At 45.0% G+C, this 14887-nt stretch overlaps 1 protein-coding gene across 1 annotated transcript; it reads left to right on the forward strand.

Moving 5' to 3' along the window:
* Positions 1-4273: 4273 nt before the first annotated feature.
* On the forward strand, positions 4274-13856 carry Six4 (SIX homeobox 4). The gene is made up of 3 exons (XM_041658709.1): positions 4274-5122; positions 7838-8526; positions 13060-13856. The coding sequence occupies exons 1-3, from the start codon at positions 4281-4283 to the stop codon at positions 13854-13856; spliced, it is 2328 nt and encodes a 775-aa protein (XP_041514643.1). The 5' UTR covers positions 4274-4280.
* The last annotated feature ends 1031 nt before the right edge of the window (positions 13857-14887 follow it).

Raw genomic sequence — 14887 nt, forward strand, 5'->3', positions numbered from 1 at the left:
AGAAATCTATACCATCACAAAAAGGAAGGAGTATTCCTATATGCCCAGGAGACGTCTTGCAATCCATCATTTCATGTCTGTATTTCTTCTTTACACTGTAACCCATGTGACTCACTAAATTACACTCTGCCTTACCTTCTGTTGATCAATATACTACAAAGGCAAATAACTTGATCACCAAGAACTTGTAAGCATTTGTCCAAGTCTCCGAACACAAATCTTAATTTTTCTAGCACAAATAGAAAACCCTTAAGATAGGATTTTGATTTGGGAAAGTATTCATTCTAGACCAACTGACAGTGGCCATGATAGGACACATGACAACTACACACATGACAGCAAACTGAGCATTTCAAAGGTGGGTATCCTTTTTGTTTTGTTTTGTGGCCAGATCTTGCTAGGTGACCAAAGCTGGCCTACAACTTTGGATCAATCCTCCTATCTTGGATCAATGTCCTGTCTTCTAACTATTCTACAACTACCCATTTATATAAAACCTCTACTCCATATTTAACTACTTAGTATTTCAGAAACATCTCAAACGATCATGGCTCCATGCATTTCCCATTCTGCTCCCTTTGACTCTAATGAAGCACTACCCTCTCAAACTTCTCATCCTTCAAAGACTCAGCTAAAAGTCCATTCTTGTTTTTATCCTAGTGGTGTAGGAGGTCCTTCTGTCTTTGTGTTGCTTTCATTGGTTAATAAAGAAACTGCTTTGTGTCCTTGATAGGGCAGGACTTAGGTAGGTGGGGGAAATTAAACTGAATGCTGGGAGAGAGAAAGTAGAGTCAGAGAGAACCACCATGGAGCTGCCAGAGTCAGACATGCTGAATCTTTCCTGGTAAGCCACTGCCACATGGCAATACACAGAGTAATAGAAATGGGTTAAATAAGATGTGAGAGTTAGCCAATAAGAGGCTAGAGCAAATGGGCCAAGCAGTGTTTTAATTAATACAGTTTCTGTGTGGTTATTTCAGGGCTAAGCTCGCCAGGCAGAAGGGACAAACAAGTAGACCACCCCTGCAACATTCTAGATTGCATTAATTTATAAATATGTTTTATCTTTCCCACAAGAATTCAGCATCCTACTCAATAGGTTCATCCTTCTTTAGTTCCTAATGTGATGCCTTATGCTCAGGCAGGACTCAGAAAATAATTGATAAAAGAATAATCCATCAGAAATGCTCACTACATATCAACCACCTTCATTAAGTAGCAATGGAGGGGGTGACTTTCTAAGTCCACCTACATTTGCTCTCTGAAACAGGAAGAGCTTACCAAGAAGCAACACAGCATGTCATCGTATGCCAACATGACAGACTCAGTGTTCCTAACATGGTAGAGGGATGGAATAGAACAATTTCAAAAACCGGTTGGTGCAACCAGTGCTCCAAGATAAACTCAACACAAGACCTAGTGTTCCATTCCTATGTTACTGGTCATGTTTGAACCTACCCGGGGAATTATAGCAAGATATGCTCTGAAGATCAACCTGCTCAAGAAACCTAAAGACTGCAATTCCTGGTTTTAGAAGCACCTTCTCCTCTAACTGATGTATAAAGCAGAATTCTGCAGCAGGGCTCATTATATCTTCTAGAAATGGAATCATTCAGGTCCCAAAGTCCATGGTTCCCAGAGATACACTATTGAAGACCTGACAAGGCCACCGGTGCATATGTATAACCTAGTCATACTACAGACAATATACAGAAGACATACAAAAGCCAAATATGTTCTTTCCTAAGTAGTACACTATATTTGATAGGTAATAATTCTAAAGCTAACTCCTAAGATCATAAGATGGCCAAAGAAACAGTAGGAAGATAGCAATTGTTTACAGCAGATTAATTATGTATCAAGTTCTTTTTGAAACGACTTACTTGATAATTACCATAACCTTCTCTCCTTTTTCATACTGAAATAAATGGCAGAGCCAGTACTAAACCCAAGTCTAGCTAGCTGAACCTTAAATATGTATCTTTTCCACAAAACCACACTGTTTCTTGGCTATTTTGCTCTGATAAGAATCCTTTTAAAAATCAAAAACCCAAGTGCAATACGGCTACCGAGATTGGGCTGCAAAACAGAAAGTACTAGTAAGATAAATGAACTCCAAATAATGAAATCTAAAATTCATTTATGTTAGTTTCTCACACAAATGTATCCCTAGAAGGTGTCAGTATTAAGGGCAAGTATGTGAAGGCTAAGTAGGAATGCTTTCTTTACTATTTTTGTGACTTCGCAGTAAATCAAAATTATTCCAAAATAAAAAGTATATATAAGTGCAAGAAAGTTTGTTTTTTTAAAAAAAAAAGTTTTGAAACCCAGATATTATCCTGAACATGAGAGTTATCTACCAAAGATGTCAATTCTGCTTTCGTCACATTAGAATAGTGGTTCTGAAAGAAAGAGAGAAAGAGAAAGAAAGAAAGAAAGATGAAAGAAAGGAAGGGAGAGAGAAAGAAAGAGAGAGAGAGAAAGCTGGTGAGACGGCTGAAATGGTAAAGGTGCTTGCCAATGCCTAACCACCTGAGTTCAGACCCCAGAATCCATAAGGTGGAAGAAGAAAATCAGAGCACCAACTCCCAAAATTTGTCCTCTGACCTCCACTCATGTGTCATGGCTAGCATGTGCATGCACAGACAGCATACATACATACATACATACATACACACAATAAATACTTAAGGAGAAAAATTGGGTTCTATATCAAATATCTTGGCTGACCAACAATAAAATTCAGCCTGATAGCAAAAATGAAAACCTTACCAAACTGATATGACAGCAGGTGACCCAAACAGCTGCCTTACAATATGCTGAAGCAGGTAGTTATGACCAACTGGGAAGCAGAAACGATACAAGGCCAGCCTGAAGTAGAGGTTAGGGGGAAGGCATTTGAGAAGCAGTAGTCACAGGCAAATCCAAATGACCCACAGTAGCCACAGAGATAGAGACAGGCTCGTCCCTTCCTGAGTTAAGATCTCATGAAAACCCTGAAGGAAAGACACACTCCACCCCATACTTCAGCCTCAAACCCTGAGACCAGTCTTCCATTTGTCTGTGTATGGCAAGGGCTGTTGATCCTGTACTGACCTCCAAAATGCCTGTGTTCTTCCCAGATCTGTCACCTCCAATGAGAAACTACTTATCCATCCTAGCACCACATTGGTTGAGGGAAGACCTACTGGTGCACATATTTGAAGTGTTTCTACTAGTGTTTGAAGACATTATAACTTAAAGCTTAGTTCTCTTTTACACTACTCAACCAGGATAAACTTCCAGTTTCGTTTTCTTTATGTTTATTTGTATCAGGTTCATCTCAGTTAGGGTTTCCAGACCTTCTGGTAACATCTTTTTTTTCTTTTTCTTTTTTCTTTCTTTTTTCTCTTCCTTCCTTTCTTTCTTTCTTCCTTCCTTTCTTTCTTTATTTTAATGTTTCTTGCTTTTGTGATCTCAGTGAGCTACACACACTGCTTATTTCAAGGTTTTGGAACAGTTCTCCCCCTCCGGAATTTTTATTACTATCAATGCTTCACTCTGAGAACATTCCTTGGTAGTGTTCTTGACACTTTTGAATACACATCCTTAATAAAGACATCCCAAAGTAGGGGAGGAGAGGTGTGAGCTGCTGGGAAACTTTCGGAATTAGTCTCTGAAGTTTTGTCATCTGCATCCTGAGGGTGGTCTCTTTGTTAAAAATTTAGCTGTCCAGACAGTAAGGGCACACGATTAATATTCCTTTAGGAGTCAGAGGGTCTTTCTTTGAAAGAGCTGTCCAGTTTTCAGGCGACACTAGGTGACTGCCCATTCAAAAGCAGGGCCAGAAAAGAATGTCGGTGTTTTCCGGCAGGTATAGGTGCCTGGGGGTCAGGGAGAGAGGGAAAGGCAAGGGGTGGAGTGGGAGGCGGGTGATCGACAGGGATAGAAACACTGTCTCCTCCTCCCTCTGAATGCGAAATAGCCAATGGGGTGGCGCGGCCGGGCCAGCCCGGCGGCCAGTGCCATATAGTATGCAGCAACCGGAGGAGTCACGTTGGGGGAACAGCAGAAAGCAGCTATCCGTTTACACTACTTTGCTCTAGCAGCTATCTTAATGGTGACTGCGTGGCCTGGGGGAAACCTGATCGGCCAGATCCAGCCGAAACCGGGAGGGAGGGAGTGGGCTTTCCGGAGGGGGGAGGGGGGAGGGAGACGAAGAAGGAGGAGTAAGAGAGGGGGAAAGAAAGAGGAAAAGAGTGCGAGGGAGTGAGGGAGGGAGGAAAATAAACAACAAAAAAATGTCCTCTTCCTCCCCCACCGGGCAGATTGCAAGTGCGGCGGATATCAAGCAGGAGAATGGGATGGAAAGCGCCTCGGAAGGACAGGAGGCGCACCGAGAAGTGGCGGGGGGCGCGGCGGCTGGGCTGAGCCCCCCGGATCCAGCCCCTTTCCCTCTGGAGCCGGGGGACGCCGCGGCTGCCTCCAGGGTAAGCCGGGAGGAAGGGACAGCGGCGGCCGGAGCGGCAGATCAGGTACAACTCCACTCGGAACTTCTGGGCAGGCACCAGCACACAGCCGCCGCGCAGCCCCCGCTGGCCTTCTCGCCGGACCATGTCGCCTGCGTGTGCGAGGCGTTGCAGCAGGGGGGCAACCTGGACCGCCTGGCCCGGTTCCTGTGGTCCCTGCCCCAGAGCGACCTGCTACGTGGCAACGAGAGCCTTCTGAAGGCGCGAGCGCTCGTGGCCTTCCACCAGGGCATCTACCCTGAGTTGTACAGCATCCTCGAGAGCCACAGCTTCGAGTCGGCCAACCATCCGCTGCTGCAGCAGCTCTGGTACAAGGCGCGCTACACCGAGGCCGAGCGAGCGCGCGGCCGGCCGCTGGGCGCCGTGGACAAATACCGGCTGCGCAGGAAATTCCCCTTGCCCCGCACCATCTGGGACGGCGAGGAGACGGTGTATTGTTTCAAGGAGAAGTCGCGCAACGCGCTCAAGGAGCTCTACAAGCAGAATCGCTACCCCTCGCCAGCCGAGAAGCGGCACCTAGCCAAGATCACCGGCCTCTCCCTCACCCAGGTCAGCAACTGGTTCAAGAACCGGCGGCAGCGCGACCGGAATCCCTCCGAGACCCAGTCCAAAAGGTGAGCGCCAACTTTCCTCCTCCACCCCCTTCCTCCCCCCCACCCCCACCCCTTCCCAGCTTTCTTTTCCTCCAAAGCGCTCGCAAACATGGCGCTTACCTTCCCCACCAGCCCGGTCCGTCTGCCCACCTCTCCCCGCCCCCCACCTCGCTTCCCTACCGGGAGGGGGGGAACGACGGTGGCAACGAGCGGGGGGATCCTCCCTCCTAACCCTCCCCCTCCTGCCCCCAGAAGTTTCTGGTCGCCCGCCTAGGTCTCAGTCCCCGCCCCCACCTCGGCTGGCCACTGCTGCCCGGCTTCCCACCCCCATCCTGCTGCCTTTGAAGTTGCCACTCTCTCCTTGGTTCTCTTAGTGAGCGTGTGTGCTCGCCGGCAAAACTGCTCTCACCGCGGCTTCGGGCCCTCAGGGGCTGCCGGAGCCGGCCAGGGTCTTTGGCTCACTTGGAGCCTGGAGTGCGCACACGCTCCCGGATACTCAAGATTCGTCTGAGTCCCTGGCTCGCCCTGGAGGTCACCAGGGCCGCTCTGGAAGGAATAGGAGCGTTAGTGGAGACTAGTGGCCCAGATGGGGTCTGGGGACGTCGAGGCTTTAATATGACAGAGTTAATCATTCACCCTGCCCGACGCGGTTCCCATCGCGCCTGGGGCAGCGTGGGGTGCCCGTGTAGCTCGTCCCTGCGGTGTTTTGAAACCTGATTCTGAACAAGTTCGGATCGGGTTACAGAGCTTCAGAGGTGGCAGGCCTGAAGGGCAGTTTCTTGAGCCCCCTAACACAGCAAGATTCTCTCTTGATGGGGCAGTTGGGGGGGATAGGCGACAATCTGACATAAAGGTGGACAGCAGGAAAGAAGTGGGGGAACTATCCACCCAGTCCTCCTTTAGCCCCCCCAATCTGGTTTGAACTTTATTGTGTTTTCTCCCCGTTCTTTAGTAGAAAATGCTTTTCCCCCACACACACCGCTTTTGTGTGTTCTCTCAAGTCAGCCCCGTGGGTGGGGTGTGTATGCGTATTTGTGTGTTTCTGTGCGTGTGTGTATTGTTGGGCGGGTAAAGTCAGGATAGTGTCTCTCGCCCTGAGGATATTGGAGAGAAAAGAATCCAAACGCAGTTCACACGTTCTAATGTGGGAAGGAACCAGGGATCCGGGGAGCCAGCCCGCCTGGGCCAGGTAAAGGTGATCACCCTGAGATCACCCTGAGCATTCCAGAACCGGCATCAGCCCGCTCTCGCTGCTTTGCTCCTGAGCCCGGGTGGAGCCCGGAGGCCCACAGCTGGCCCCAGGCAGGAGAGAGACGCACTGTGCAGTCCTAGTTCTGGCTCCCAGTAACCATAAACAAAACATGCCCGGCGACCTGTGAGCATCCTTCCTCGGTCTTGAGAGAGGGGGTGACCCATGGAAGGAGCACTGGTTAGGCGACGCTGTCTGCCCTGGAGTGCTCTTCAGCCACACCAACGGAAATCTGCTAGGCCAGGGCACTGGATAAGAAGCCCCTGCCACATGCAGGCCAGCTGTCCTGTAACTTTTGCTATGGAGCCGGCCCAGTTCCCAGGACATGGTCACACACACACACACACACACACACACACACACACACATCCCCTGAGCCATGCTCTGCTGACTTTACCCTCTTCCCCATTAACTTCACACCCTCAACCCCAGCCCTATTGCCTGGTATAGGCCCCTCTCCGGGATCTACCTCCCACCCGCACCCCTGGTGAGTCACCCTCACCAATGGCGAAGGCTGCTCAGCCTCAGCTCATAAATCAAAGTGCTTTCTGAGCTCCTGGTCCCAAAGCCCGGGTAATCCCCTCCCCTCAGCTTGAAAGGGAACCGATCACACTGGGATGTTGGATCTTCTGCTGGACCAAGTCCCACCACGCTTCCAAACTGCTTCTGTTGGGCCCTGCCCAGACTCAAACCAAATGAGGAAAACTCCCACCGTCCTCCCTGACCTGAACTTGGTATTTCCCTTAAGCCCAGGATTCTGCAGTAGAAAGACTGAATAGTCTGGGGAGGCGTCTGAGAGTTAACAAGACCTCTGATTGATGCTCACTTTTCCCCTCCCACCTCACCAGGGCACTGGATGGTGTGTGTTAAATAGGTCCCTATGGCTTCCTTTGGATTCAGAGGCAACTGTGCATGTCTTAGGTTGCAAATGCCTTTCCTACAAGGGCAACCACTTTATTGAATGAGAATATCAGTCTGGTGGAGTAGAAGTTTGGGAGCAGGTGAGAGAATGGTGTCTTATTAACTAGATGGCAAATAAAACTGGACACCTCACACCTCCTGCTCCTTTGGCAATTCCATCTGCCTTCAAAACGATAGCAATCTGAAGGGGTTTAGAAAGGGGCTGGCTCTCCTAAGCAGGGGAAATACATCCTTTAATGAGTTGTTTCTGTGACTTTAAGAGTTGGAGCAGCAATGGATTCTGTAAGAATGAGAACGCAGTAAAAAGTTATTTTAGTTGAATTTTGCATTATCCAACCCTCTGGTCTTTCTCTGAATTTATTATAAAAAAATTGTTCGGATCTGAATTCATCTTCCCGTTGTCTGGTCGGGCAGAATTTGCTCACAACTTCTGATTTCAGCAGGGCCAGGCAGGTCAACGGTTCTGCTTTGCTTAAACACCACCTTGGATGGTTTGGAAGGACATTTTACAAACTATACAGATTGTCATCCCCTTGACCTTCAAAATGTCCTCTCTCCCTGAACAGTGAATCAGATGGCAACCCCAGCACTGAAGACGAATCCAGCAAGGGACACGAGGATTTGTCTCCTCACCCACTTTCGGGTGCATCTGACGCCGTCCCCAACCTCAGCCTTTCCAGCCACATGGAGCCAGTATACATGCAACAAATTGGAAATGCTAAGATATCACTAAGCTCCTCTGGAGTTTTGTTGAATGGAAGCTTGGTACCTGCAAGTACTTCACCTGTCTTCCTTAATGGCAACTCTTTTATTCAGGGACACAATGGAGTTATCCTTAATGGGCTGAATGTGGGAAATACACAGACAGTATCACTGAACCCACCAAAAATGTCTTCAAACATTGTGAGCAATGGCGTAGCCATGACAGACATCCTGGGATCCACCTCCCAGGATGTGAAGGAATTCAAAGTCCTCCAGAGTTCTGCTGTGAACTCGGCCGCCTCCAGTTCCTACAGCCCTAGCGCCCCCGTGTCATTCCCAGGGCTGATACCCTGCACTGAGGTGAAAAGAGAAGGCGTCCAGACAGTGGCCTCCCAGGATGGGGGCTCTGTGGTGACGTTTACTACACCCGTGCAAATAAACCAGTACGGCATTGTCCAGATCCCCAATTCTGGAGCAAACGGCCAGTTCCTTAACGGGAGCCTTGGATTCTCTCCGCTGCAGCTGCCTCCTGTCTCGGTAGCAGCTTCACAAGGTAAAAGCCTCATTTGGTACCGTAATACACCAGGTCATGTGTTGGTCAGCTGCTGTAAATGACACATTTAGTGAAAGGTATAGATTGGTGTTCTTTTTCAGATACTTCATTGGTTTACTCGGTTACAGAATAGCCTTGATGTGATTCCCAGTGCCTAACTACTATTCAGCTTTCCTGATTTTTCTCACATCCTGAGGATGGAGTTTAATTTCCCCAAGCAGAATGGAAAAGTACAGTTTATAGCAGATCTTGCCAACTGTACAATTACAGGAATATGATAAGTCAATCAGTGCTTATGAACTAACCCAGTACTTGACATTTTAAAATTAAAAATTAATAAAATTGCTAGGAACATGAAATTAGTCAAGCAGTTATTTATTTGACCAGAAAATGTTTTAAAAGAATAAACTGAAAGACAGAATCTGTTCTTGTTTGCCTTGTGTTCTCCCTATAATTAAAACTAAAACCTCAAAAGACCTGAAAGGAATTTAGAAGAATATGTGATTTTCTGTTGCCCTAGATATATGTTCATTTCTCAGCTTTGTGGGTTTATGTTTATGAAAACAACTGTGTCATTGCGTATTTGTGGCTTTACTAACCGAAGTCTGTCAAGAGAAAGGAAATAAGTCTGAGGCTGGAGCATTAGTTCTTCAGGAACATGAATAAAACCTACATCACTCATCCTTTTTCTCGATATAGGAAGAGGAACAGTTAGACTTGGGCATTGGAAGTTACAGTTTCCAGCTCTTAGGAGTGGAAGGTGGTGATCATGTTTACCTTCCTATAAGCAAAGCCGACAGCCCAGATTTTTACCAAAGCTTAACCTTCTGAAGCATGGTCAATTTTTATACAACTCTTGCTACTATAACTGTAGTCTACTTCAACTTATTGGAGGCATTAAAGAAAAATGGCTAGATGTTTCATCCCATATATTTATCTTTCTTTAAGTAAGCTACCATGGACCTGTGACAAACTCCTTGGATGTTCATTGCCCTAGATTATATAAAGAGTGAACTCCAGTCACTATCCAACATAGGGACAAAAGACTAATGCTTGGTTTTACAATAATTTATGACTCACCCATTTTCTTTCTTTACAAAAATTTCCAAGCAGTTTGTAGCATTTTAAAGACAGCGAAGTTGCACAGGAAATGTGAATATATTTGTTGGCAGAGGGGAAATACAATAATGTTTTTGGTCTGTAATCAAGAAAAGTGCTGTCATATAAGAGTGTTAGGAAGTAACAGCTAGCTTTGGGGGGACTGTTGTTTTCTACTTTTTTTTCTTGCTTTTTCAAGACAGGATTTCTCTTGAAATCTGCCTGCCTCTGCCTCTAAGTTCTGGGATTAAAGGCGTGCACCATCACCCTTGTAATGCCCATCAGTCGATAGTTTTTAAATGGGATATTTACTAGGAATAAGGATAGCTTTGTCAGTTAAAATAGCTAAGATCAAATGACAGGGCTGTCAACTATTTGACTCTCTGGGAGAATTGGAAGCTTAAGTTTAACCAGATGATTCCAGTAGGCAACATTTCTTTGTAGTAGTGGTATATTACATTTTGCAGTAAAGCATTTTGGGAATTTGAACTTTATTTTAAAAGAAGGAGGAGGAAGAAGAGGAGGAGGAGGAGGAGGAGGAGGAGGAGGAGGAGGAGGAGAAGAAGAAGAAGAAGAAGAAGAAGAAGAAGAAGAAGAAGAAGAAGAAGAAGAAAGCAAAGATAGGGAATGGTGGCAAGGAGGATTGGGGGTTCAAGGCCCGCCTGAGCTACATAGTGAGTTTCAAACCAAGCTAGGTTGCATAGTAAGAGTCTGTCTCCAAAAAAATAGCAGACCAAATCAAATCAAACTTACACTAAACTTTCTTTAAAATGTTCAGAAACATGGTCCTGTCTTCCTAGATAGCCAAGAAAACTATAAAGGCAGTTACATGGAAAAGCAGAAGATTATATATCTTTATTCATTTTACAAAAAAAGAGAATTTTTTTTTGTTCCTCTCAGCATCATTGTAAAATTATACTTTGTACCTGGGATTTTTAAGTTCAGGGTTTTTTTTACTGATTTTTAAATTCTTGTTTAATTTGTAACTCAGCTGCTGCTGTTCCTTAAAAATCAGGTTTTAGCGCCTGGCAGTGGTGGCACACGCCTGCAATCCCAGCCCTTGGGAGGCAGAGGCTCAAAAAAGAATTAACTAATTAATTATATAAAAATTCATGATTTAGCCAGGCATGGTGGTACATGTTTCCTTTAAGCCTAGCACTTGGGAGGCAGAGGCAGGCAGATCTCTGTGTCGAGGTCTACTAGGTTTACTTAGTGAGTTCTAGGGCAGCCAGGACCTCTAGAGAGACCCTGTCTTAAAACAACAGCAACAGCCGGGCGGTGGTGGCGCACGCCTTTAATCCCAGCACTCAGGAGGCAGAGGCAGGCGGATCTCTGTGAGTTCGAGACCAGCCTGGTCTACAAGAGCTAGTTCCAGGACAGGCTCCAAAGCCACAGAGAAACCCTGTCTCGAAAAACCAAAAAAAAAAAAAAAAAAACAGCAACAAAATCAGGTCTTATGTGTGAAACTTTGGGTTCAATTCTCAACTCTGAAAAAAAGAAAACCAAATCATCCCTTGGAGCGTATCCGTTTTTCCCTTCACTTATGTACATTCAAGTCTTTTCCATGTCCAGAGTATTATTAGTCTACTGTGTTGAATAGCTATCAGGGAAATGCTGCGTGTGCTGTTATTTATGACTCTGCCAAGAAAGTAATTTCGTACATATGTCTGCTAGCAAACAGTTCCACCGACACCCAAAGCAAAGTGAGTATTGACTGTGGCTTTTCCCCCTCACAATTTTGAAGCCTGCATGACTTTTAAAACACGTGAAGCCAAGAGGTTTAAAATTAAAGCAGTCTGTTCATTTGTATGGCCTGAAAAACACATTTATGTTAGAGAACAGCACAAAGATACACAGAAGCGTTTTGTCCTTAACAGTCTTTCTGTGATGAATACTTACAAATTAGTAGTTGACATTTTTTAAAGGAGTTCAAATACAGTGTTTTCTCTCTCTTTTTCTCCTGTAAAGACACTCCTTTGCTTACATAAGGCGCTTAAAAATTGTTAGGAGACATATACATGGCCCTATGGCACTGGGGAGCATAGGTAGAACTACGATCCCAGTTACTCTGTTAATTGAGAAAGTCAATGTTAAGTGAATTACTTTATATTGGCTTGTTTTCTGCACTTGTAAAGAGGGCGATTAACCTCCAATTCAAGAGCAGGGTAGATAAGTAACCCATCCTAATTCTTCCCCAGAACTCTCCCCAAATTCACTTTTCCTTTGCTGGTAATATCTGGGGACCTGGGTCATTTAATTGTCATCGTTTCCCTTTGTAAAGACTCAAAGGAGGTCTTGTTTGAGGGAGACATGGGGTCTGTACTGTTCCCAGTTTCTCATTTGATCATCTGTTTTGTGTTTCTAGCCTCTAAAGACCATTATAGTTTGAACCGCAAAAGACACGCACCTTTTATTGAAAGAGGCGTTAATTCTACTCCTTTGTGTCCTTCTGTATTTAAAAATGATGCTGCCATTAATTCTTCCCATCACTACAACACTGAAAATTGAGGGCAAGCACAACAGGGTGGGGGGACCTTGAGGGTTCTGTTGCCTGGAGACTGCTCTGTCAGGGATTTTTGGTGGTTTGGTGAAACTCTGTGACTTGTCTGTGCAGGTTGACATGGTGAACGTGTAAGTTCCAGAGAAACTAACTTTATGTGGTATTTTCATATTCTCATTTACATCTTATGTCAGTAACTGAGCAGGCCTAACAAAAATATTTCATTGTGTATCTGTATTCTCTTGTTCTAACTGGCAGTACTATTGATCACTACCAACCAATTCAGAGGTGGTAAAGAGCCAGAAACTCTACAAATACCAGATCTTGGATAAGAATTCTTCTTCTTCTTCTTCTTCTTCTTCTTCTTCTTCTTCTTCTTCTTCTATTTTTTTTCCTTTAAACTCAAGCTGGGCTCAAATTTAGTCTTCCTGCCCCAGCTCCCACATGCTTGCTTGTTTTGATTGGTTGGCTTTAATTTTCAATTTGTTTTAATTTTTGGTGATGCCGAGCACTGAAGCCAAGGCCTGCACTGTGCTGAACCCTATTTCCAGGCCCCACATTTACTCTTTCTTTCATTGGGTTATTACGGTTAATTGCGTGGTTGAGTTAACACATACAGACAATCTGGCAGAATTTTTTGCTCAGGGTATAGAAGTCTCTGAGTTTAATCTCCAGCACTGCAAAAGAAGAGAGAGAGAGAGAGAGAGAGAGAGAGAGAGAGAGAGAGCGCTAGCCTGAGTTCTGAGCCTGGGACTCTGCAGCTAACAGTGCCCAAGCTGGACTCAACTATACATTGAAGTATCACCTCTCCATAAGCAACCTTAATAACCTGAGGAAGAATCATGTGTGTTACAGAAGTAACTGGTTTGTTTGTTTGTTTGTTTTTTCCTTTCTGTATTCATTGCATTAATGCCAATTGGTACTTTTTCCCCTAGGTAACATTTCAGTAAATTCAAGCACTTCAGATGGAAGCACATTTACAAGTGAGTCCACCACCGTCCAGCATGGCAAACTTTTCCTGAGCCCTCTTGCCCCCAGTGCAGTGGTCTACACTGTTCCTAATTCAGGCCAGACTGTAGGAGCTGTGAAACAGGAAGGGTTAGAAAGAGGCCTGGTTTTTTCCCAGCTGATGCCTGTCAATCACAATGCACAAGTAAACGCAAGCCTGTCCTCTGAGGATATCTCTGGGAGTGGCCTCCATGCCCTGGCCTCTTCGCTGGTTAATGTGTCCCCAGCTCACAGTTTTTCCCTGTCTCCCCCTACACTACTAAATCCCGCTGAGCTAAACCCTGACCTTGCTGAGAGCCGGCCAATGTCTGCACCTGTGGCAAGCAAATCTACTGTGACCTCTGTCAGCAATACTAACTATGCAACCCTTCAGAACTGTTCCCTTATTACCAATCAAGACCTATTGTCGGTCCCCATGACTCAGGCTGCCCTGGGGGAAATTGTTCCTGCCCCTGAAGAGCCCGTAAGTCATTCCTCGCCAGCAGTCCACCAGGATTTTGTCAGAGAACATCGCTTGGTCCTGCAGTCGGTAGCTAACATAAAAGAGAATTTCTTACAAAATTCTGAGAACAAAGCAACAAACAACTTAATGATGTTGGACTCCAAATCCAAGTATGTCCTGGATGGCATGGTTGAGACTGTCTGTGAAGAGCTGGGAACGGACAAGAAAGAGCTGGCCAAGCTCCAAACCGTCCAGCTGGACGAAGATATGCAAGACTTATAAGCCTGATTCACTACGCACATACCCCTTTTCTCCTTCATCAGCAGCGATTTTTTTTTCCCTGTGAAGCCCTGAAGATGGGGAACCTTTACTCATTTAGAGGAATGCACTCTACTTGTGTGAGCAAATATATTTGGATCGGTCTGCATGAAGATCATAGTTAAATGTACAGGGGTGGAACTACAGAAGTCTTTCTGTTCTCGTCATATTGGCTTTGGAATACATGGCGACAAGGCAGTAGGAGAAGCCTATCAAACCATCATAAAGCATTTAGTCAGCCATATAAGTCTAAGGCTGGAATGGAACGTGATAGTCTTCTAACTTTAAAATGTGTACACCTAACTTAGACACTTAAATAAGAGCTACAGGCTGTTAGAAGCAATGTGGTTGGTTTTTGTTTACTTTTCCTCCATGGGCATTGAGATGGTTAAGAAATAACGGTACTCCGGATTATTATAAGGGTATATTTTTCAAATTAAGTAGCTTATATATGTGTGTATGTGTGTGTCCCTACACACATTCAGCATTTTCAGCATTTGGGGGAAAGACTTGGTTTTGTCTCTACGTGTTTCCAAGTGTGACTGCTAATAGTTATATGTAGCAGAGAAAGTTTGAAACTCCATAAACTCTGACACAACTTGGGTATGAATGTAAATATGCCAGTTCTATCTGCAGAATTTGAGCAAGTACAATGAATTTTTATTTATACCTTGTATGTCTCTCTTAGTTTTCAGGCGCTATGAACTGAAAAAAAAATGTTTTCTTACTGTTTAATTTATATTTATTGTTTGAGCAGGAATAGCAGGAACAGCTTTGTTCTCCACCAAGTTTTATTTTTTTGTGATTTTTATCCAGAGTCTCTTAAGGTCAATGTTAGCACTGAAACAGGAACTTTTAACCCCCATACTGGAATTTTGGTACTTCTCATCATGCCCTTCTTTCTTTAGAAGCTTTGATTCATTTAAATATGTTTTATATAGACTCCTATGTGCCTTTTTTACCTTGTGGCCTTTTTATTAGCATTAAGGTACAGA

The sequence above is a fragment of the Microtus oregoni genome, unplaced genomic scaffold (assembly GCF_018167655.1).
Source record: "Microtus oregoni isolate MIOR12 unplaced genomic scaffold, Mior012 000009F_ref0000495, whole genome shotgun sequence".
Taxonomy (NCBI): domain Eukaryota; kingdom Metazoa; phylum Chordata; class Mammalia; order Rodentia; family Cricetidae; genus Microtus; species Microtus oregoni.

Bases quoted from the DNA above. Each gene is read 5' to 3' on its own strand.
- Six4 (XM_041658709.1), top strand. From the start codon at position 4,281: ATGTCCTCTTCCTCCCCCACCGGGCAGATTGCAAGTGCGGCGGATATC. The intron at 5,123-7,837 runs GTGAGCGCCAAC...CTCCCTGAACAG, and splicing joins TCCGAGACCCAGTCCAAAAG to TGAATCAGATGGCAACCCCA. The intron at 8,527-13,059 runs GTAAAAGCCTCA...TTTTTCCCCTAG, and splicing joins CTCGGTAGCAGCTTCACAAG to GTAACATTTCAGTAAATTCA.